Below are 25,596 nucleotides of genomic sequence, written 5' to 3' on the forward strand. Positions count from 1 at the left end.
AATCCATTTATTTATTTTTCTTTAACCGATCCCATTCATCCAGAAATTTTAAAAATGGAGAACATAGATGTCTTGGTGGCTGGGAATGGTTTAAATAGAATCCATACAGCGAGTTGTGGCATGCATTCCCATACTCTCTGTAGAGACCATCTGGCATGATGCGTATTTATAATCCTCATGCCAGAAGCACATTTGTGTCACAATGTACCTCTCTGACTGCTCCTTTTCTGTCTCTGAGCTCACGTAGTCCCAAAATATCATTGCAGAAGGATCCCTTTGCTCTTATCAGAGACAGTTTGGAGCCAGATTATCTTCAGTTTGGTCTGGGCTGTGTAGCTTTCCAGCTGGATGACTTTGTGCACATGACATAAGTTCCTTACATGGCGGTTTCCGTCTATACAATACAAATCATAATGGTACTTCTTCCGAGGGTTGAGAACGTATTGATATCTAAAATTGAACATTTAACTTCTTGTCTAGCACATGAAAAGCCTAACAGATGAGGGCTAAGATCAGCAGTTGAATTTTAATTCTACCTTCTCTACATTAGTAATCTCATTGTTTTTTAAAAAAAAAGCACTTCCAGGTGATGAGTTACTGATCTGTGCCCCCAGTGTGAATTTCTTCAAGCCTGGGCCTGTTTATACCAGTGCCTTCAGGACATATGTTTCCTGGGACCAGTTACCTGTTAATTCCTCAGTCCTGCACCTGTTCTGTTTATTTACTCCTGTCTCATCTCCAGCTCCATATTGAGTTCAACTCACCTCTCCTCTGAGATCTTAACTGTAATCGCATCTACGTACATTCATAGACTCAAAACCTAGGTGTCACTTTGTCTCCTCTTGCCTGCCAGGCACCAGTGGTTCACATCTATAATCCTAGCTATTTAAGAGATTGAGATCTGCGGATCTTGGTTTGAAGCCAGCCCAAGTAGGAAAATCCATGAGACTCTTATCTCTAATTAACCACCCAAAAGCCAGAAGGAGAGCTGTAGCTCAAATAGTAAGAGATCCAGACTAGCAAAAAAGCTAAAGGACAATGCCTAGTCCCTGAATTCAAGTCCTCCCCTCCCCCCACAAAGTCCTTGAGTATTCAAGCACACACACACACACACACACACACACACACACACACACACACACACACACACACACACACACACACACACACACACACACACAAGTTCTTGCTTGATCTATCCAGAATTTCCTTCCAAACATAGTACTCATACCTCTGTCTTATGTTTCCTTGTATGTTTTCATGGTTCTTGGTCCACATCCTCAAGCCTAAATTTTCAGCCATAGACATAGTTACTTCTTTTTCTCCAAGCTACAAGAACATGTAGTCTGAATTCAGACTACCTGGAGAATTTTACCTCCTTGCTCATTGAATTGGACATTAAAAGACACAGACCATTTGTCATCTATCCTAAAATACCATCTACTGTAAAACACTTCATTATTTTATAACCACTAAAAAAAGAACAGTGCCTATTAAAAGCTGACACGAAACTTTTTTTTATAGCACTTGGAATCAATTTTTGTGTATTGAAAAAACTATTTTGGATTATTATAATGACATGAATTTATGTCATTATAGCACTTGGACATCTGTTAAGAAGAAAAATATAACCATTATATAAAAAAAAAAGGTGTTCTGAGAGCTTCTTTAAATTCAGAATCCAAATATACTGAATCATTTCTTGAGTCAGAATCATTGTTAACTGTGTCTTCCCTCCTCAAGCTCTGTCATCCTTTAGACCACTTCAAGAGCTGTGGAACTCAATGACACTGGACTTAGAAAAAAGTTAGAGAAAATACCCAGAGAAGGTTTTACAAATTGGTTCCATCTGTACATCAGATGTTTAAAATACATCACAGTCTGGATGTGTTTCCCAAAGGTTGTTAAGTTAGTTCAGTGTTATAAAAATTCCATTAATGTAAATTTTTGTATCTGAAGATTGAAGACCAAAACTTGTATGGAAAACCCCAGAAATGCAGAAAAGTCTGACAAAACTCAATAGACAAGCTAATGGCCCGTGCCTATAATCCTATCTACTCAGGAGTCTGAGATAGCCTGAAGCCAGCTCAAGCAGGAAAGGCTGTGAGGCTCTTATCTCTAACCAACAAAAAGACTGAAGTGGAGCTGAGGTTCAAATGGTAGAGTACCAACCTTGAACAAAAAAGTAAGTTCAGTTCCCAGGCCCTGAGTTCAAGCCCTAGTACCAGTACTCAGCAGACATTCTTGATTAAAAACTGTCAAAATACTAAGAAGAGAACAAAACTTTAGTCTAATAACAGAGTAGCCATTAAAACCTACAGTCAACAGCATAACGGTTCAAACAATATTTTCCCTCTGAAGATTTGGAGTAAGGTATAGATGTCTATTTTTACCACTCCTACTAACATTGAACTAGAGAACCTAGTCCATGCAGTAAAGCAAGAAAAAAACATAGGCCATACAAAGTTGGACAAGAAGAAATAAAGCTCCCTTTGCTTACCGATGATGTGATCATCCACATAGAAGATCACTGTTGAGCTGCATAGAAGTTACTAGAATTAGCCGTGAGTTCAGCAGCACTACAAAGTACAAGCTCATTAAATAAATGTCTATGAAATGTAAATGTAAATGAAATTTATCAGAGACCATACAATTGCATGAGAAACATAAAACAGTTCAAGTTAAATTTAAGAAAATGTGACTGCATGCTGGTGGCTCACACCTATAGGTCCTAGCTATTCAGGAGGCTGAGATCTGAGGATTGTGGTTAGAAGCCATCCTAGGCAGGAAGAGTCCATGAGACCCTTTTCTTCAATCAACCACCAAAAAGACTGAAAGTGAGGATTCAAATGGTAGAGCACCAGCCTTGTTTCAAAAAAGCTAGGAGAGAGTTTCCTGGCTCCAAGCTAAAGCCCCATTACTGGCACACATATGCAAAAACATCTAACAAAATACATATAAATTTCTAGCTCTGGTATTGGTAAACTTTATTGAGATAGCATAAATAAATAGAAAAATCCTGAACTACCCGGATGATTTGGCATTGTTACAATTTCGGATCTTTCCAGATTAGCCCATTTCCAATCCAAGTTGTAATGAGAGTTCCATAGAAATTCACAATGGTCATATAAAAATAAAGGACCTAGAATAAACAAAATAATTCTGCAAAGCATTAGAGAGAGAACTCACATTGTAGTTATAGTAACCAATGCAGGATAAAGCCAGCAGGACAGACATACAGATGAACGGATCAAAAGCACTCCTGCAGAGGGCAGTCCATTCTTTTTTGACCACCTACCAAGATAACTTATTGGGACATGACAGTCTTTAGCAACTGCTGCTGGGACCGTGGTATATATGCAAACCCCAAGAATAACAAAAACAAAAACAAAAAACTTCCATTTGTACCTCAGATCATATACAAGAAGTTTCAACTGAATAATAAACCTAAAGGCAAATACTGAAATTTCTTGACCTCTGCAATAAAATGTGAGAGAATGTTTTTGTGACCTAGAACTAGGTAAACACCAATACACTATAAAGGACAATTAAAATCCCAATCACAAAAGTAAAATAAGTGACAAGTTGCCTTGATCAAAACTAGAACTTTCCTCCTTGATATATAGTTAAACAAAAGAAAAAAACCATGGATTAGGCAAAATATTTTTAAAACTTACATATGATCAAAGACTTGTGCCAAGAATATAGCATGAAATCTTGAATTACAATTTTTTTTAAAAAAGAGACAAGCTGGGTACTGGTGGGTCACACCAATAATTCTAGCAAGCTGACCAAACAAAGCGAACAAGCTTGAGGCTGAGTTCAAACCCCATGCTGGCGATGATGATGATGATGATGATGATGATGATGATGATGATGATGATGATGATGATGATGATGATGATGAAAGAAACCAACTTTTAGAATGGGTATTTGATTTGAAAAATAGCTCACCAAAGGAGAGACATAGATAGCTTCAGCGGTTTGGAAGAAAATGCTGAAAACACTCACAGAACATTCTTTTGAAAAGTTGCTGTTTCACCTACATTCTTTTTTTCTTTATAGAGCAGGGGATCCAATGCAAGGCCTTTGCAAATACCAGGAAAGTACTCTACCACTGAGCTCCATTCCCCAGCCCTCACATACACTCCTGATTGTTTGAAGATGGAGGCACCCATGGTTCATCCGAGGCTCGAGAGTTGAAGCAAGCCAGTTTAGGAAAGTCTGTGTGACTCTTATCTCCAATTGACCATCAAAAGCTGGAAGTAGAGCTCAGGTGGTAGAGCACTAGCCTTGATAGAAAAGCTGAGCATATGAGGGAGGCCCTGAGTTCAGGCTCTAGTATTGACACGATTAAACAAATAAAAACAAAAACCAGACAGAAAAAACTAAGAGTGATACTACATAAAATAGCAAAAATATTAACAATTGTGAATCTCCAAGTGATTGAGAAGTGTTCACTCAGCAAATTTGAAAAAATATATTGTAACCCTATTTGTTTTTAAGTATGCAGAAGTGACGTGTAACAAAAATCTAGGCATCAGTAAATCCAGAAGAGTTCTCTAAAGTATAAAGAAACATTCTAAGTGATGAGAAGATATTGTCTCCATTGTTTTTCATTAGTTACAGAATATAAAATATGATCCATACTGCAATCGCTTGCCTTTCTGATTTGATTAAATATGGCTTTTTAAATTTTTCCCTGTGCATTTTACAAAGTTTTATTTTCTAATTTATTGTTAAATTTTTATTTGTATTTTTGCACTTATGAACTTTTATGACTTCAAACTAGTAGAAAAGATACCCAAATAGGACAAAGGAATCCTACATGTTAAAATAAACTGCCTAAAATCTCTAAAATTTTTGAACCATTTGAGAATAAGTTGTGATCATGCTAAAGCATAATATTACCTGTCTGTGTGCTTCCTGACACTAATAATATTTTCTTACATATTTAGACCATAGTTATCCAAATGCCATCAGTTATTGCAATAGCTGCTGCTGCTATTGTTGTTATTATTTTGCCAGTGCTGGGAGGTTTTGAACTGGAGGCCTCTTGCTTGTTCAGCTTGCTCACTCAGTATGCAAGCATGGCTTGTTCTCTACCATCTGAGCTATACCTCTATTCCTCCTTTTTGCTGCTGGTTTTGGAGATGGAATCTTGCAAACTTTTCAACCTGGGATAGCTTCAAACCATCATCCTCTGGATTTCAGCCTCCTGAGTTGCTAGGATCACAGATGCGAGCCAGGAGTGACTGACTTTTTGCTTGGGTGTGTGTGGGGGGGGGGGTGGGGGGGGTTGATGCTTGGGATGGAACCCAAGGCCTTGTGTGTACCAGGTAGATGTAGAACTAAACTACACCCCCAACCAAACTTGTGTCCATCTCAAAGCACCATCTGAGTTGGTCCATGGTGCCATCTTGACCTGATATTAGTGATATCTACTTGGATCATTTAGTTAAGATGGTATAATTTTTTTCTAGGTAGACAGAATTCAACCATGAGCATTTTTGATAGAATTCATCCCATGGGTTGAATTTCTCTCTTCTTCCTTAGAGTCATAACAATTTTCTCATTAATCTCTTTGGATATTTTTTTTTTTTTTTACTGAGGAAGAACTAAGTCTAAAGCATCTAAATGAAATTGGATCAAGCCCAATGACTTTGTCAATGTGAGGTTTGAGTTTCCTTTTGAGGTTCCCTGGAAAACCCTATGAGAAGCACATCAATCAGTGCCTAGTAGGTGCTCAGCTAACAATTGATGAAATCTTATGTTTTTTAGAAGTCCAGAGAAATAACAAAGTGAGGCAGCAGAGAAAACACATTGCTAGGAGCACCAGTGAGGAGACTACTTGGAAAGAAAACAAAGTTATTAAGTCATTATTTCCTCCTTTCTGTCCATGGGACCTTTAATGAAACCCAGTACATCTCCATGTGCTACAGTTACTTAGTTTAGAACACATGGCTTCCTTTGTTTGGCCCAATGGTTTGGTATATTTTATCCAGTTTCCATTGACTACTTTTGACTACAACTACTACATTGGAGACTTGTTGGATAACTTAAAGGTGAGGAGCTCATCACTTCTTTTGAAGTAAAAGTAAACTCAATTAACCAATCAGAAATTTCTTATCATTTAGCTAATGCACCTTACTACTTAAGATATTAACTAAAAGAAGTACATATTGTTGGATGAGCATGAGTCTGCCCCCTTTATGGCTTGTAGTCTTTTTTTAAAAAATTAAATCTTATCTGTTATCTGTCTTTCTACCTTATTATCATCTATTATCTGTCTGCTTCTCTGTACACTCATCACACCCCCTCCTACCCCCCTCCACCCGGGGCCTTGCACAGCTGAGTAAGTGTTCCACTACTGAGATAGTGCATGGGCCTCATGTCTGCACACTGCGTGTGGTGCCCAGAGCTGGCTGGTGGCCTCATGCTGTGGAGCCTCCTCTGGTGCAGCTTCTGACATAACTGTCCCAGGGGCTTGAGCACCTGCTTTAAGAAGCATCCACTGTAGAAATGAGCCTGGGATGCTGTGCATTCCTTTTAACATCAGACCATCTCCGTGGAACATTTAGGATGCTTTCATCATCCCTTATCTTGTTTTCTTCTGCCTCATTAAAATGTTCTACAGTGCCTCAAGACCAGAGTCCTGTAGAAATTGCCTCATCTGGATGCCTGTCTGCACATAACCCCAGAGCAGCTATCAAAGCCATGTCCTGGCCTCCCATAGGACAAGAAGTCTACATTGGTGTCCAGCCTTGGGCATTCCCAAAGGCTCATCCCACCTACATTCTTTCTTAATCCTTTCCCCTTCCAAGGATCTGTGAGATGCCTAGGTAATAAGGAAGGGGCCTTGGATCACACAGCCTATAGCCTGGTGTTCCTGGTATCCAAGGACTGTAGGTAGGGCCCTTGTGGGGCGGAGCAACAGGCCTGCCTCTGAGGCTTCAGCCTGGCCATGGTGGGCCTAGGGGCCAGCTTCTCTGTGCATTTGGGGATGGTCAGCTGATTCCAAACATACAGGCACTCGATGCCAGGAGCATGCCACCTAACATTGTGACAACCAAAATTGCCCCCAGACTTTGCCAAGGTCCTCCTGGGGATGGAAAACACTGGTGCAGTGCTGGGAATGTAGCCTAGTGGTAGAGTACATGCCTAGCATGCATGAAGCCCCGGGTTCTATTCCTCAGTACCATATACACAGAAAAAAAAGCTAGAAGTGGTGCTGTGGCTCAAATGGTAGAGTGCTAGTCTTGAGCTGAAGAGCTCAGGGACAGCACCCAGGATTAGAGTCCAAGCCCTACAACCAACCAAAAAAAAAAAAAGCACTAATGTACACTAACCTCCCCATTTAAAAAATAAATCTTATTTCATGTAAAAGAAACACATACAGGGGGCATAGAAATGAAGGGTCAAGGGTTAACAAATGTAGCAATGGTACTGGCTAGATGCTAGGTTGAAAATTAACTATACAACTTGTGGGTAGGGACAGGAGGGAAAAACTGGTAGAAAATAAAGGAAGGGGTAACATTGTCCAAAAAGAAATGTATTCTTTACCTGACTTATGTAACTGTAACCTCTCTGTACATCACCTTTATAATAGCAATAAAAATATTTTTAAAGAAGCACATACATATTCAATAGAAAAAATTTTAGAAAGCATAGCTATGTGAAAGTGGAGGTGGAATTTTCCATAAATTTGCAATCATATTTCTTACAAAATCTTATACCTTGTGTTTGTTCTTTCTTCCTTCCTCTTTTCTTTCTCTTTCTCTCTCTCCCTTCTTTCCTTCCTTCCCTTCCTTCCTTCCTTCCTTCCTTTCTTCCTTCCTTCCTTCCTTCCTTCCTTCCTTCCTTCCTTCCTTCCTTCCTTCCTTCCTTCCTTCCTTCCTTCTTTTCTTGTTTGGTCCCAATCCTGGGGTTTGAACTGAGGGCCTGAGCACTGACCCTGTACTCTTTTGCTCAAGGCTAATATTCTACCACTTGAGCCATAGTTCCATTTCCAGCTTCTGTAGTGGTTAATTGGAAATAAGTCTATGGACTTTCCTGTTCATGCTGGCTTCAAACTGTGGTCCTCAGATTTCAGCCTCTTGAGTGGCTAGGATTACAGGTGTAAGCTACCAGTACCCAGCTCTTTGTTTTCTTCTTCAATGTAATACAAAGTAATCACCTTCCTGTATGAATTCAGTCTTAGGTTTTGTATATACATTGCCATTGCCATTCCTTCTGATCTGTTCAGATGTTATGAGTAGAAATCAGTTTCCTAGCCTTTTACAATTGATAGGCAGTCAACAAAGTGTAGTGCTCACTTGGGGCCACATTGGATAAAGCTCCATTATAGTTTCTAGAACAGCCAGCCCAGTCTCGTTAAATCTCCTTAAATCTCGGTCTCCTGAGTAGCTTCCTATAATCCTATCTATTCAGGAGGTGAGCCAAGTGGGCCACTGAAAGTGCAGCTATAGGATGTAGGAACCCAGAACCTCTCTTTCAGCATTGTCTTTGGCACATAATAATAATAATAATAATAATAATAATAATAATAATAGTAGTAGTAGTAGTAATAACTGTGAATAAAGTCCCAAAATATTAACTTTCAGTAGCTTCTGATTACAAATGATGTACTTGTTTCCTAGAACTTTTTTAGAGATCATTTTTCTTGAGACCATAATGTCTTGAATGGATCAACATATGGTCTTTTTGTGGATATATTAGTGCTGGGGGCCAGAATTAACTACTAGATTTCCTCCCTTCCCCTCTTTCCCCTCTTCCCCTTCCCCCATCCCCTCTTTTCCCCTCCCTTCCTCTTTTCTTCTTCCCTCATTTTCTTCTTCCTCCTCTTCCTCTTCTTCTCTTTCTCCCTCTCTCTCCAAGCATACACACACACACACACACACACACACACACACACACACACACACACACATGCACGCACACACATGCGCGCATGCTAGAGTCCATGTGTTTCTTGAGACCATGTCTGGAATGAATCAGAAGGTATGGTCTGTATGAAATATCAGTATTCTTTCTCTCCCCCAACTTTCCATCCCCTCACTTTCTCAGTTCTGAAGGAGGATGTGCAAAAACAGCTTTTATTTGGATATTGATGATAACATTCATAGTTGACTAGTGCAATATTAATGTTTAGAAGTTGAAGATATTTGTAGATGGTGCCATTTTATCCTCTTAGGTAGGATTTCTTGCTATCCCTTGTATGGGCTGAGGTCTAGGTAATGAGGCAGAAGCCCCTTGCTTCAAGACTGGGAATGTGGTTCAGGGACCCCAGGGGTCTTTACTGAGGATGCTCCTGACTCTGCTTCTTACCAGGGGATGGTGAAGCACACTCAGGCCTTGTGGGAAATCCTCAGTTCTTTTTTCTTTTAAATTAATTAATTAATTAATTTTTGTCCATTGTGGGGCTTGAACTCTGGGCCTGGGTGTTATCCTTCAGGTCTTCGGCTCAAGGTGAGTGCTGTACCACTTGAGCCACAGCGCTACCTCTGGTTTTCTGGTGGTAAATTAGAGATAAGGGTCTCACAGACTTTTCCTGGCTTTGAACAGCAATCCTCGGATCTCAGCCTCCTGAGTAGCGAGGGTTACAGGCGTGAGCCACTGGCACCCGGCTAAGTGTCCTTTATTTTTGAAACATTGGCATGTATCTTTGGGGACAGTTCAGCACTGCTGTGTGAAGGTTGGTACCCATGAGAAAGCCCCATGTGGAGCTGAGTTAAACAGAACTGGATGAGAGCTGGGCACTGGCGGCTCATGCCTGTAAACCTAGCTACGCAGGAGGCTGAGATCTGAGGATCATGGTTCGAAGCCAGACTAAGCAGGAAAGTCCATGAGACTCTTATCTCTAATTAACCAGCAAAGAGTTGGAAGTAAAGCTGTGGCTCAAGTGGTGCAGTGCTAGACTTGAGCATTAGAGCTAAAGGACAGAGCCGGGGCCCTGTGCTCAAGCCCTAGGATCGGCACACAAAACAAAACAAAACAAAACAAACCCATTAAACCCCTGACATCATGTCTGTGTGGCTTGGATCAGCTCATCAGAGCTGCATTTGAAATCCTCCTGTCTGACCTATTTTAGCAATCTCTGAGACTCATGGCCCTGCACCTGCCATATCCTGTGGAGAAAGGCTTTGTGAGGACATTGCAATTTCTCAGTGCCTTAGAGATTCCAGGGCAGTGGGAGCTGTCTGGCCTAACTGGCCTGGCTAATGGAAACCTGCTAAATGGCTTAGATGCCATTTTAGAAGGAAAACAACCCAGAAGACAGAAACTAGTTGTCTAGTCAAGGGTTCATGGTTCGAACTTGTGCAACACAAAGATTTATTTATTTATTTTCAAACATGTTAGCTTAATGTGAATTACAACCCACATTTACAATATGCAAGTTTTCAAAATCCTAGTACCAACGTGAGATATCCAAGAATGAGGAAATGTTAGTGAGTGCCAAGGTAGCTCATTTTCCTCTGTGAACTTATTACTCCTTTGAAAATGAAAGCATCTCGTAACCTGCAATCCACCTTTGCCTGAATTCTTTCCCTTCCTGGTCCTCACTCTTAGCAGTTTCTCCGAGGACTATTTCCTTAAGAAGTCTCTTGCATATGTTCTCTCAACTCAAACTGCCCTTCTGGGCTGCTGGTTTTGGGTTTAGGAGCAGGGGCTCCTTTTTCGGGAGAAAGTAAGGTTTCTCCTGCCATAAAATAAGAAGACTGAGTGCCCAGGTTGGAAGGCATGAAAAGATTGAGGTGGAAACAGAGACCTGGGAGATTTGAATAATAAAAGAGCAATGAACAGAACTGACTTGTGAAGGACCCCCACATACCATGTTCAGAGACATGTGTTCTTGCCCACGTTCAGTGGAAAGCCAAGGAGGACACAAGTACATAGTCATGAGCTCAGATCTAAGTGTTGGGAAGGTATATTTGGTCCTTGTTATAGATTGAATGTTTGTGTTTCTCCAAATTTTATACATTAAATTTGGTGGTATTTGAGTGTTCATCTTCTAAGAGATAGTTAGGTTTAGGTAAAATCAAAGGTTGGACCCTCATAGTAGGCTTGGTGCTCATATAAGTAAAAAACACCAGCTCTATCCCTTTCCTTCTTCCTTCTTCCTTTCTCCCTTCTTTGTTCTCTCTTCTTGCTCTTGCTCTTGCTCTCTCTTTCCAAGGGAGTTTTATTCTCTGATAAGAGACCAGCCCGGAGTGCAGCACAATGCCATCAGCACCTTGGACAGCGTCTTCTCCAGAAAGCAGCACTGAGATTCCTGGCTCCCTCAGTTCTTCCTTCCACCTACACTCCTTTGAACTTTAGGCTTCCTATGCACCACATCATATCACACTGGGCCCACACTCCTCAGCTGGTCCCTCAGAACCCCTTTCTGGCTCTGAGCCTCTCCAGCTCACCTTTCCTCTCATTATTCCTACTCCCATCTTCATACACAAACTCTACATGCTATCCAGTCACATACTTCCCTACTCTACAATTTGGTTCACAATGGGCTGGAAACAGTGATGGCTACCCACTCCGCAGGTGAGTTCCTCCTAATACCCTCTGCTTATCAAGCAGTTGGCCAACACCTCCATAGTAGCATAGCTGCACCAGGTTACCTACTGTTGATCTCCTCACACATCTTCCTGTGCTGGCCTCTTTGAGCCTCAGCCCTAGGTCTTCATGTTTCCATTTCCCTCTGTTCAGACACCTTCATAGCTATAGTGACTTCTATTCATAGCTGTAATAGTTGGGAATTGGATCACATTGAGCACGGCAAACTTCATTAAGGTGACATCTGCTTCCTGTTCTCCTTAAGGTTGTATTTTACTCATGGCAACCATGACATTCGTGACCAAGCACATTTATATCAATTCTTCTTTCTCAAGTATTTTCCATTGTAAAGCCGAATGGATCCATGGATCCTTGATTCTAAGCCTGGCAGTGATCTACTGCTTCTATTGGAGGACTAGAAGATACTGATAAACTTGGCAGCTGATAAGGAGCTGGGGAATTTATGAGGTGTCAGCAGCCATTAAGCCCCATGGACCAGAATAATCAGTTTCACATAAAAGAACTGAGCATGTGCTACTGCAGCAGACCTATTTTGTTTGGTATACAGAAGATTACTAAAATGATGAGTTTTGCAGAAGAGAAGGAGATGGGTTAGGTGTGTAATTCAGTGTTAGAACACTTGCCTAGCATGTACAGGGCCATGAGCTTAATCCCCATGACTGTAAGAAAGAACAAAAAAGAGGACAAGTTGATTTATGAGATAGCTCCATGGGGAGATGGGAAAGCAAATCTCAATTCTGCCTTCCTGCTGGATATTGGTGGCTCATGTCTGTAATCCTAGCTACTCAGGAAGCTGAGATCTGTGAATTGTAGTTTGAAACCAGCTTACACAGGAAAGTCGGTGAAACTCTCTTCTCCAATTAACCAGCAAAAAGCCAAAAGTAGAGCTATGGCTTAAATTGTAAAATATCAGCCTTTAGGAGAAAAGGTAAGGGAAAGTGTCCAGACTCTGAGTTCAAGCCTCAGTACCAGCACACACACACACACACACACACACACACTCAAACTTAGCCCTTATTGTTGCTTATACTTCTGCTTTTTTCTTTCTGAGGAAAGTCACCCTCAGCCACCATGCCACCCCTCCATAGTCACCCACACTTCTTTGTCTCCTAACAGTCACTAGAGCAAAAATCTAAAGGACAGCCCAGGCCCTGGATTCAAGCCCCAGTGCTGATACAAAAAACAAACAAACAAAAGAATAAGCTCTGGGGCGGAAGCACAGATCAGCTGAGGACAGAGATTGCCCACACATTTGGTAATGTGGAGGGTGCTAGAGGTTTTGCAGAAGCAGCTTGTGGGAGCAGGCACCCCACTGGAGAGGGTGGTGGGAGTATTGTGAAAAACATATTTCCCAGTGATCTGGCTACAGCCATGCTGGTGGTGGTCCAGAGTAAACTGGCTTCTGACAAGTCATTGATTATTTTCTGCGGGCCTGTTAGAAGCATCACTGCAGTCAATAGTTGTGGAAGAGAGTCACATGGCTTGTCCTTGAGTGTATCCAGAGTGAGCACTGTTCTAACTTAAGGCTTTGTGAATCTTCCATTTTGTCAGGGATGTGACCGAATTGTCCCTATGTTCACTAATATGGAAGAACCTAGTCCTATACAAAGTACTATCAAATGTAACTCTGGACCATGTGCAGTTGAGAATTTTTTCACATTTTCAAGAGCCACTTGTATTTTCTTTCCCGAGAGCTCTTTGTCCCTACTTTTGCTAAGTTTTCTACTTACTTTTGATATTTCCCATATTGACATATATTTACATGATTGTCCCTTTGGCTATGAAATGTTGCCATGTTTTCTTTTTTTAAGTTTGTTTTTTTAACTCTCTTTAAGTAGTTGTACAAAGGGGCTTCAATTGAACGTGTAAGTTTGAGTATAATACATTTGGATCAATGTCATCCTTTCTATCATTTTCTCTCATCTCTCCTAATCCCGCCCAGTCTCTCAAGTTACCTGCTTCCATTTTCATATATGTACAATAAATATGTTATATTTTTCTTGTGTTTAACTCTTTAAAATGTTTATTTTTTATTGTTATTATAAAGGTGATATATAGAGGGGTTACAGATACATAAGTCAGGTAATGAGTACATTTCTTTATGGACATCCCTTCCCTTACTCTGTCCTAGTTTTCTCCTCCTATCCCCATATACAACATAGTATCTAATGAGACCACTGTTGCATTTGTTAACCCTTTGTCCCTCCATTTCTATGCCCTCCCCCTTACCCTCCCAAGACAGGTAAATGAACACACAAGACAAAAAGAAAAGAAAAACAGCAACCAAAAGAAACCCTCTTGTTTCCATGTCCTGGAGTTCATTTCGATAAATATTATTTTACAAGATCAAATTTATGTAGCCATTGTGCCTTTGTGTTCCTCCTTTGGTTTCACTGTGTGATGCCTCACTGGTCAGAGGTCACCAATGAATCTCAGATTAGAAAGGCACCCCAAAATAAGTCAGCAGGAACTGCTGAGGAGGGTAGCCCGGGAGGAGGCTGAAGGTCTGGGCTCCTGTCCCCTCTTTACCGTGGTCGACACCAACCACCTTTGCCTCCCCTGTGGAGGTCGTGACCTCTCCACCCACAACCTTCAGGGACTGGTTCTTCAGATAGCACCGAGACTGGCCCAGAAGCAGAACAGGACATCTTTGCATTCCCCACCGTGGAGGTCAATGAACCTGGAACCGCCCAGGAGAATCTCAGACGGGTGCCATCTCACTTGTGGGCTGCTGTGGGGCCTGGCATTTCTCTCCTTGCTCCCAGCAGTCTGGTTGGTCCCAAGGGTATTACCTCTATAGGTTTGTACATTTAATGCCCATTTTTATCTTGACTTCATTTTTAGGCTTTAATTTATTATGACATGGTAGAGTTTAGAACTAGCTTCTGCATATATTGTGTTTAAATTTTGATTATTATGCTGTTGGTTGTTCAGTATTTTCTTTTATGGTTTATGGGTTTTGTCTCATCCTTCAAATCAGAGGTAATTAACAATAACAATTTCCCAGTTTTTTTTTTAAGTACTAGTATGATTTCATCATACATGAATTCAATTTGTAACCCACTTAGAGTTGATTTGCAGTTAAGACCTGAGATGAGGGCTGGTAAGGTGGCTCAGTGGTAGAGCGCTTGCCTTGCATGCATGAGGCCCTGGGTTCAATTCCTCAGCACCACATAAGCAATAAAAGAAAAAATCCGGAAGTGGCACTGTGGCTCAAGTGGTAGAGCACTAGCCTTGAGCTGAAGAGCTGAGGGACAGTGCCCAGGCCCAGAGTTCAGGCCCCACAACCGGACCCCCCACCCCCACCCCATACACACACGAAGACCTGAGATGGGAGCTCAACTTAGTTTTTTTCCTGGATGATTATCCACCCACTCAACAATACTTGGGTAACTCTCTATAGATGTGGTTATTCCATGTACCACATAGGCCACTGCTGTGTGTGTGTGTGTGTGTGTGTGCACTGTGTGCACTTGATCTCACCTTGCTGTTAAATATTTTTGTTTGTGTGTTGCTCTCCTTCTGCCAGACTATAAACCAAGAAATCACTGTTCCTCTGTTCTAGCTTCTATTGCTTCACTCTATAAAAGTCTGTGTATGTATGTTTTAGGAGACAGAACAAGCAGCCAGGAAAGAGCAGAAAGAGCAGAAAGATCGACATGCCACGCAAGATTGTCCATCCCAGAGAATAAGCTGTTAGCTATGAAGGTGCTGGCTTCAGTGATGTGTATTTTTGCCTAAATTGGAAGATGGTATGATCATGAGGCTCAGATCAGCACTTGTGGCAGGACTGGCTGTGGCTATTTTCAGATGAACGGGGAAGTTACCAAATGTTCTGTTTTCATATTAGTGGAGCTCTGAGGTAAAGATTTTTGGTGTGCTGAACTGGGGTCTGTACAGAGCAAAATATAGGAAACAATCTCTATGATTACAAACAGGGCAAAATTGGTTCCTGGGATTCAAACAGGGATTAAATGGAATTACACAAAGCTAAATAATTATTGCCAAATGAACAAATTGTAACAGTACTGATGGCTAGAATGTACTCAGCTTAAACAGCAAGGAAGGAAATTGAGAATAGTTACATATAAAATTAGGCTTTGGAGTTAAAGTAACTAATTTCAGGCATCTAAATATTGCCTGATTTTTAATAGTTGTGCCATTTCTATTTCAAACAGAAATAGACACCAACGGCTGGGTTGAAATGAGGACTTGTGCACGTGTATTGTCATGTGAGCCATTAGGCACAAATCTGTGCCATTTATGAAGGCATTTATGAAACACAGCTTGATTTGAAAAACCTCTGGAGATTCTAAAGGCTATCGCAGGGGATCCTTAGGACTTTTCTTGCATGTTTGAGCTTTGAAAAATTTCTGGAACTTCTTTCATTTACCAATTTTAAGGACAAAGATTAACTGTCTGGATGTGCCTTGAGACTATTATGCCTTTTGTGGAGGCTTGCTGGACAGAGTTGCCCATTATAGCAGTGCTGGGTACATTCTTCCAAATGCCCCTGTTGTCTTCCTTCTCCCCTCCCCAGAAGCAGTACGTGGGGTCAGAGGCCAACTGTAGAACTTCCCTGGATCTCACTAGGTGAGCCCTTTGGCAGTGTGGGTCTTTTTGAAAAACTATTGCTCTCCTTTTTTTTCAGTCCATGTTGGTGGATAGGAAAAGAATCTGGTGATAACTGGGAATCTAAAGAATGAATTGAAAGGAGATACTCCATCTATGGCATTTTTTCTTTGTAGCTGGCTGGACCATCAGACTTAGTTGCTGTGCTGAGTTTACTATATTACTTAAGCAGGGTTCTCTAAGCTGCTTTCAAAACTTGGATAAAACCAGAACACCAATGGGTCATGCCTATAATCTTGGTTACTCAGGAGCTGAGATCTTAGGCCCACAGTTTGAAGCCAGTGTAGGCAGCAAAGTTCAAGAGGTTTCTTTTCTTTTCTTTTTTTTGGTTGGTTGTGGGGCTTGAACTCTGGGCCTGGGCACTGTCTCTGAGCTCTTAAGCTCAAGGTTAGCGCTCTACCACTTGAGCCACAGCTCCACTTCTGGCCTTTTCTATTTATGTGGTGTTGAGGAATCGAACCTAGGGCCTCATGCATGCAAGGCAAGCACTGAGCCACCTTCCCAGCCCTAAGAGGCTCTTATCTCTAATTAACTAACAAAAGAAGAGAAAAAAATCCAGAAGGGGAGCTGTGGTAGAGTGGTAGCCTACCAAAGAAATTCATGGACAGTGCCTAAGCCCTGAGTTCAAGCCCCAGGATTGGTGTACACACACACACACACACACACACACACACACACACACACACACACACACACACACACACATTGGTCATTCTGATAGAGCCACAGTTAGACTAACTTAGGGCCCGGTTGCTGTCCCTTAGCTTTTGTGTTCAAGGCTGGTGCTCTACCACTTAAGCCAAAGTTCCACTTTAAACTTTTTGTGGTTAATTAAAGAGTCTCAGGGGCTTTCCTGCCTGGGCTGGCTTTAAATCACAATCCTCAGATCTCAGCCTCTGGAGAAGCTGGGATTATAGGTGTGAGTCACCAGTTCCTGGCTAGTTAGACTATTATTATAAAATAAGTAAGAGCAAGCATAAACACCAAAACTTTTGCTTTACAGTTCATTCTTTCCAAGTCCTGTTGATTCATATATAACAAATTTTCTCACATTTGACCTTTCAGAAATTTATTCCCCTCCTCACTCTCTACAATGAATTGAATACAGACATGACGCTCATCTCAACGGTCTGTTGCCTAAGGACACATCTCTCCTACAAGCACTGCATTGTGACCATGAAATTTTTTTACCTAGATGGTAGAAATTAATTGCAAGATACCTTTAGTGTGGAAAGTTGGTGTAATGTCTCTGAGGATCTATGATCTTTTCCATTCTGCCTTTCTCTATATCCTTGTTTCCCCCTACGTTCTTTTTTTAAATATTTTTTAATGTAAAGATACTGTACAGAGGGATTACAATTACATGAACAAGGTAATGAGTCCATTTTCTGTAGAGCATTGTTACACCCTCCTTTATTTTCCACTACCATCCCTTTCCTCCCCACCTCCATAACTCCTCCTTCCCCTTCCCCCCCCCCCCCCCGCAAAGTTGTAAAGTTCGTTTTCAACATATTGTCTTATATATCTCGTTACAATGGGTCATCTTGTATCCTTATTTCAGCATTTTGTTATTTCTCTTCCCCTCCCCAAATTAGAAAAATGTATATACGAGATGCAGGACGTTGGAATCAAATACAGTGACAACAGGGGTTGTACCATGGGGGAAGAACATACAAAGAAACAGGAAAAAAACATAGTACACGATAAGTGCATTAAAAAGAACAGGAACAAAGATAAAACCTTTTGTTTTCCTATCTTGGAGTTCATTTTTGCTTAGCATCAGGTTATATGGTCATATATACATAGCTTTTGACCTCTTCTGCTTGTCCTAGACATATACTAGTTATTGCAGATACGGGAAACCATAGGACCTATGTTTGTTTAAGTCTGGCTTACTACACTTAATAGGATTTTTTCCAAGTCTTTCTATTTCCTAACAAATCCCCTCCTGTTCTTATGCTGTATTTTCCTTCTTTACATTGGAGTTGCGTTCTCCTAGAGATCTTTTCTGGTCTCCTGATTCTGATGAGCTTTCAGCCCATCTCACTATCAGCTCTTACCTAGCTTGTCACAACATTGAGCTGGGGTAGCTTTCACGTGTCCTATTTTTGGTCACTCTAGTCTCTGTCACCTGTACAGCCTTCTTCTTTCCCTGACTCTTCACCCTTCCCAGCCTCCTGTCTGCCTGTGGTCAGAGCTGTGTGTGAGTCCCCTGACCCACTGGTCCCCTACCAATGACCCTCAACACTGAGGACACTTGTAGATCCTGGATGATGGAGCTGTTCGTCTAATGCTGTTTTAGACCCAGCCCCACACAGAATCTTGTGGCTCATTTGTATTTTAAAGAGATTTTTTTCCCCCTCTAAATCTTTTTTTTTAATCGGTCATAGGGCCTGAACTCTGGATCTGGGCACTGTCCCTCAGCTCTTCAGCTCAAGGCTAGCGCTCTATCACCTGAGCCACAGTGCCAGCTTTTTCTGCTTATGTGGTGCTGAGGAATCGAACCTAGGGCCTTATGCATGCAAGGCAAGCACTCTACCACTGAGCCACCTTCCCAGCCCCCCTCCCAAACCTTTTTATAGCCACTCCTGTTAGCAAAAATGCACTGGCTATACCTAACCCCAAAACATGCAACCTTCACAGCATAGCATGCTGCTGAGGGCCATTCTTTCCTTTTGCCATTTTGTGGCTTATGGGAAACTGTGGGTACTGCCTTTGCCCAGCATCTGAGAGATGATCCTGTTGATAGAACTGGAGACCATCATATTAAGAGAAATAAGCAAGACTCAGCCAAATGCCACAGGTTCTTGTTCATTTGTGGAAGCTCAAAGCAGTTGACCTGAATATAGAACAGAGGTTATTAGAGGCTGCAAGTAGGAGTAGAAAGGGAGGGTTATCAGGGTAAGTTCTATGCATATATCAGTTTATCTTGTTATTGCATGGTAATAAAAATACACTAAAATAACAATCCTGAACTGTGAAAAATTAGATTAGACTTCAAAATCTGAGTTATAGCTTCTATTGAAAGGGATTTGTTTTCACACCATGATAAACTGACCTATCTTCAGTTGGGGATGGTCTGTATTTGTAATTTGGTGTGTTTTCAAGGCAAGGCATCTGACCCTGACTGAAAAGTTGACAAAACAGCTTGCTGATAGGATAATCATAAAGCCCATGGACTTAGAAGCTCCTGAGATACAGAGCATCAGAGTTGGAAGTCAACTAGCATTAGTCTGTGCATTAAAGACTAAATTGCAAGCAGTTGTTTTCCTGGATGTTCAAGTGGAGTCTCTGGGTTTCATAGTCCCAATTGGCATGTGATAAATGACTCTGTCTCCCTTCTTCCTAAGGGAAGCCATCAGCCGTGTCTGCGAAGCAGTGCCTGGTGCCAAAGGAGCACTCAAGAAAAGGAAGGTACTGCCTTTAACATCATGTGTGTCTCTGTGACAATGTCTCATTGCTTGGCATCTTCATTTACAAAAAGATCTACTGTCCTCTTCCCATGCCCTGCCTCTTGTCATTTGTAAAATCAAAGAAAGCTAACATTGCTCTTGATTCCCTGTGGTTGAGGCCAGAGAACTGTCATTGCTGACCAACAGTGGACACTATGATCATTCATTGTGGTTTAATCCTGAAGATAATGACAATAGCAAATACTTGGCTAGATGTTCCTTTGAGGATTTAATATACATGAATTTACTTAATCATAGCAGCTCCTTGTGGAAGGTAGTCCAGTGGTGTGTTGGTAGCATTTTACCACCAGCTCTTGGGGATGAGGATTTAACACTTGCCAATTTCTGTGGTGTCAATACTTTTGTGGGGTTGACTTCAGCATGACATTCCTAGAAACAGTAGGTTTGGGACCCACAGTAACACATCATTATACAGAATTTCCACTGTACAGGTACAACAGATGTGAAAAGCATTGGTGGGTTTTTAAAGCAAAACCATTTATCTGTCCAGTATTGTCTGTGTGTGTGTGTGCACACCAATATTGCACTCATTTGGCTATTTCAATAATCACTGTCACACTATCATTTAAGCCACACCTCCACTTCTTTTTTGCTGGTTGATTGGAAATAAGAGTTTCATGGATTCAAACTTTGATCCTTAGATCTTGGCCTCCTGAGTAGTTAGGATTACAGGCATGAGCCACCAGTACCCAGCTTGTCTTTTTTTTTTTTTAACTTAAAAATGTTATTATAAAGGTAATGTACAGAGGACTTACATAAGGCAGGTAAAGGGTACATTTCTTTTTGGACAATGTCACCACCTCTCTTGCTCTCCCCCAGTTTCCTGCCTGTCTCCCACCCACAAATTATAGAGTTAATTTTCAACATAGTGTCCGGTGAGAACCATTGCTGCACTTTTTCGCCCTTTGTTCTTCCACTGTGCCTCCCCTTTCACTCTCAAAGACATATAAATGAGCAAACAGAACAAAAAGAAACAACAAAGAAAAGCTTGTTCCCATGTCCTTGTTCCCATTTATCATTTTGATAAATATTATTTTGTATGTTCAGAGGCACATAGGCCTTGTGCCATTCTGTTCCTCTCCTACGAGACTTTAAAAAACTGTGATATATTTCGTTGTGAATTTACATCGGTCATTTTAATAAAATTATTAAGAAGCAGCCCATGCAATTCCTAAAAGGTCTAATGGGATCTCATTAACTGAAACTATGCAAATTCAGTGGAAATCCCACTTACAGATGATAAAAACTGAGGCACAGAGGTAGGAGGTGGAGCTGAGGTCAAGCCCAATCCACCTGCTCCAGGGACTAGTTCAACCCTATCTTGAATAAAAAATTGGAGTAGAAGAAAACAAAATATTTGAATTAAGAGAAAACACACACTCAAAACCTTTTTTTAGTGACACGTGCAGTAAATAAATCACTGTACTTATGATTGTGACTTTTCTCTGCCTAGAAAGAATTATGTGTAAGAGTATCTTAAAGACCCTGAATCTGCCCCTGAGACTGTGCATTTGATTCCAACTGATTTTGGAAAACAATTCCCTGCTATTCCTAGCCCTATTCGTCTGCTATTGGAGCTGGGTGGTGGGGAATCCATATAGCCATGGGTTACCTGGGTTTCTAGCAGAGAACTTTGACAGCTCAGGTATGCTAGTTTAGGTTTTGTCGAATCCTCTGGGGATCCTAGGGACAAAGCTCTGGAATCCTGAAAACAGGAACTAGGAAAAAATCTCAAAACAGGGCTAGGTGATCTCATTTCTCAGAACCAGGTGGTACTGACAAGCCTTGGGGTATGCTTATGGCTCTTGGTAGGTAGAAGTGGAGCTCATGATCATTGCCAGATTTTATCTTAGATGCACTTGACCCAAATCTCACAGGGGAGAAGAGCAGTGGAAGGGCATCTCTATTTTTAAAGAGTTCTTTCAAGAATGTTGACTCTTTTTTTTTAAAGAAAGGATTGCCACAGAGACCAAAAGAAACAACATTTATCTGATTTCTCTGTGAAGCAAAGAGCCGTGTTTTGAATCCATGGAATCAGGGCAGGCTTGAATAGTATATATATAAGCCCAGGAGAGATTTTTTTTAATAGAGGTTATTTCATAAAAAGTTCTTTTTAGAGGCATTTTAATTGGCTGTGCAGAAACTCTAAACAGCAAAACCCATTCTGATTGGTTTGTGGATTAGGGTACACCCACCTGGGAGCTACAGAAGGCCAGTGAATACTGACTTAAGGGGTTTATCCTTTGGTCTGCCCTTCAGCAGTTGGAGTGCATTGCTTATGATCCCTCAACTCCACTTTAGAAAGCCTTAGCATTAGTTACTTTATTTTTTCTCCCAGGAGATTAAAAAAGTGCATGCCTGGTTAGAAATTAATTAGCATACTTAGAGAGGTTATTGTAATCTAAATGAAAAGAATGAGTTGATCCCAAAGGCCAGAGAGATGAGTGCTTCAAAGCTTGTCCAGGGACTCCAGGGAGGAAGGAAGTGCTTAGCTGGAAACTAAAGTCCTTGCATTTCTGCACAGAGACTTTTCTGAAGGGGCAGAGGAGACACACTTATGGCCAGCCTCTGTCTCTCCATCCTGTGTTGGCTCCTGGCCAATGGGCCATCTAGATAAGCTTTGACCAGAAAGATGTTTAGACTCTTCCCTTCAGTGATGAGCATCCTGGTTACCCTCTGTGATTGCTCATTAGTCTCATGTCTGTTCTGAGAGATAGTTTGATTCTTGGTGTGCTGAAACCAGGTATCAAAATAAGCAATGCTGTGTGTTTGTGAACTCCCTGCTATTTTTCCAGGCCCCATAGGGACCCCATGAGACACAAGTATGTGGCAAGAGGCAGCCAGGAAGATTGATACCTCTGACTGTCCAGAAGGGCCCTCATCTCAGCATTTGCACACTGGGTCTTGGAGAACTTACATATGGCATATTGTGGATTGCGCATATTAGCACTGACTCCCACCCTTCCATTCCATCCATTTTTTTTTCTTGTCCTCCTGTACCTAAAGGATTAGGAGCAATCAGTGAAGGTTTGGGGGTGTGCTGACATCTGTGCCTCCACCCTTTGAGTCTGAGAACACTATTTCTATAAATAAAAAGTTGAAATAATGAAACATTCTTTGATTTCACAGCCTCCAAGCAAAATGCTATCCAGCATCCTGGGAAAGAGCAATCTCCAGTTTGCAGGAATGAGCATCTCCCTGACCATCTCTACCGCCAGCCTGAACCTGAGGACACCTGACTCCAAACAGGTGTGGTTGCTCAGGGTTTCCAGCCTGGTGGAGCCCTAAAGATGGGAGTTCATGGACTTCCTACTTGTAGCTTCCTGAGTCCATGGGCACTATGCTCATGTCATATGTTGACTCATCTGTAGACTTTGGCCACTGTGAAGAGTCATCAATGGAATGATCCATGAGCTTGCTCCCTTTCATTATATTCTAATGTGTGTGTGTGTGTGTGTGTGTGTGTGTGTGTGTGTGTGTGTGATGCATGAAGTTGTTGGTTTACTTACAGTAGAGCAACAAAAGTGATGTGTGTGCAAACTCGTCTGTTTATTGTCTTTGCCCTTTTATAATTCCTTTTTTATTGTTTTTATAGACCACATTTTAATTTTATCACCTCTGAAGCAGAGAGCAGGCCATGATTTAATTGGAAGTTGTTTTTCTTTCTTAGTGGTTTTATATTTTGGAGCATGGTCCAGTTCAGAGTGTTGCAGGATTGGTGAGATGTGATGTGTCTGGAGAATAATCAGGGTGGGCAACTTCAGAGCTGAACAAAGCAGTATAGACAGACTTAATTAATTTGTTAATTCCATTTGGGATGGTTGTACCAGGCACAACATCTGTCTTCTAGGTTTCTCTATTTAGCATTAGTTTCTTAAGTGGGGAAAAAAATGGGTATATGAGTGGCTGCCTGGCTACCTTCATTTCTGAAGGTCCAATGAGAAGAAGGAAGCAAAGATGCTTGTATAGTTTGTAGCATGTGAATATCATCCCCTGCTCTGACCAGACCCAATGTTAGCAGTGTGAGTTACACATTGTGTGTGCGACACAATTCTGATTCTTACTGTCTTGCCAGGGATGACATCGTCACCTTTATAGGTATTTCTGTTTATTGAGTACATAGTCCCAGGTAAGTGGGATGCATCTCCAGCTCTATTGACCCTATTCTTCCCACCCAAGATATAGCAGTAAATCTAGGTGTAGACATGAGAATCAGCATTCTGGTCTTCTTTGAACATAACTAAATACCTCTTCTCTATTCTTTTGTCCTCCAGAGACAACCCCCACCCCAGGAAATCCATTCTTTAGGATTAATTTTCATGTAAAGCATGTTGGTCAGGGTCAGCCTTTCTTTGAACTGTCTCCAGTGGAGCTCATGCTGTTGGTGGAGACTGGCCCTTTCAGGCACTCATATTTGCACTCATATCCTATATGGCTAGTAGATCATTTGTTTTTTTTGGAGCCTGCAAGCTGTAACCCTCTACTAGATGGGGCCTTATCTCTGAATGGCCCCTTCTTCATTCCTTACTTCTGTAAAAAAGGGATAGTTTGGCTGGTGCTAGGATGGGTGGCCCTACTCCATTAGTGCTGAGCCCCAGGGAACTCAGAAAATGCCAGTATAAAAGGATGCATTCTCTAGCAGGTTGGGTAAAGACAAAGCTCTTGGCTCTGGTTCTTCCTTTGTTCACTTTAGGTCCCCATTATAGTAAATGGGAACTCACCTGGTGAGACACACCTCTTCTCTGTCCAGAGAAAGCAGACAGAACTCACTACAAATTCCAAATAGTAGAGTTAAGATAAAACTCTGAGCTGAGTGCTGGTGGATCACACCTATATTCCTAGCCACTCAAGAGGTGAAATCTGAGGATCAATGTTCGAAGTCAGCCCAGGAAGGAAAGTCCATGAGACTCCTTTTTTTTTTTTTTTTGAGGTTGTAGGGCTTGAACTCTGAGCCTGGGCGCTGTCCCCACTTGAGCTACAGCACCACTTCCGGTTTTCTGATGGTTTATTGGAAATAAGAGTTTCATGGAGTTTCCTGCCCGGCTGGCTTTGAACCATGATCCTCAGATCTCAGCCCCCTGAGTAGCTAGGATTAGAGGTGTGAGCCACTGGCGCCTGGCCCATGAGACTCTTTTCTCCAGTTAACTGCCAAAAAAATCTGGGAGCAGAGGTATGACTCAAGTCATACAGCACTAGCATTAAACAAGAAAGCTCAGGGACAAGACCTAGGCATTGTTCATGCCCCGGGCCTGGCACATAAAATAAATAAATAAATAAATAAATAAATAAATAAATAAATAAATAAATAAATAAATAAATAAATACTAATGACTTAGAGACTTTTCTGAAGAGGAAATAAGAATGGCCAATAGACACAGGAAGAAATGCTCACTATCTCTGGCCATAAAAGAAATGCAAATCAAAACAACATTGGGATTCTACCTCACCCCAGTTAGAATGGCTATAATGAAGAAATCATATAATAGATGCTGGAGGGGATGTGGCCAAAAGGAAACATTATTACACCGTTGGTGGGAGTGTAAACTTGTTTAGCAACTCTGGAAAGCAGTATGGAGGTTCCTCAAAAGACTACACTACACATAGAACTTCCCTATGTCCTAGCAATCCCACTACTGGGCCTTTACCCAAATGACCACAAACAAGGCCATACTAAATAAAACCAAAGTAGAAGCACATGCCAATACAGGAAAGTTGATTGGCTCTAATTTTCTCACTTTCTTTTCAGTTTCTGTTACTAGAAGAGGATAGATACAGGCACGGAAAAACTGTTTTGTGTTGACCTGATGTTGACTTTCATTTTTTCCACAAAGTCAGAACTTGTAGCTTCATTTCTCAGCTTCAGTTTGAATTTCTTTTTCTTTGAATTTCTTTTGGTTAAAAGCATGAGTTAAATAAGCAA

At 41.3% G+C, this 25,596-nt stretch overlaps 1 protein-coding gene across 4 annotated transcripts in view; it reads left to right on the plus strand.

Annotated features, from left to right (window-relative positions):
• The window catches only part of Shc3 (SHC adaptor protein 3), a 246,843-nt gene that overhangs the window by 157,719 nt on the left and 63,528 nt on the right, over positions 1-25,596 (plus strand). For all 4 annotated transcript variants that reach the window (XM_070033347.1, XM_070033346.1, XM_070033349.1 and 1 more), the window contains 2 exons: positions 19,554-19,617; positions 22,806-22,925. In XM_070033347.1, the coding sequence (XP_069889448.1) occupies positions 19,554-19,617; positions 22,806-22,925 (184 nt within the window). The remainder of the gene's footprint in view (positions 1-19,553; positions 19,618-22,805; positions 22,926-25,596) is intronic.

The sequence above is a fragment of the Dipodomys merriami genome, unplaced genomic scaffold, assembly GCF_024711535.1.
Source record: "Dipodomys merriami isolate MVZ:Mamm:240054 unplaced genomic scaffold, mDipMer1.0.p SCAF_22, whole genome shotgun sequence".
Classification (NCBI taxonomy): Eukaryota; Metazoa; Chordata; class Mammalia; order Rodentia; family Heteromyidae; genus Dipodomys; species Dipodomys merriami.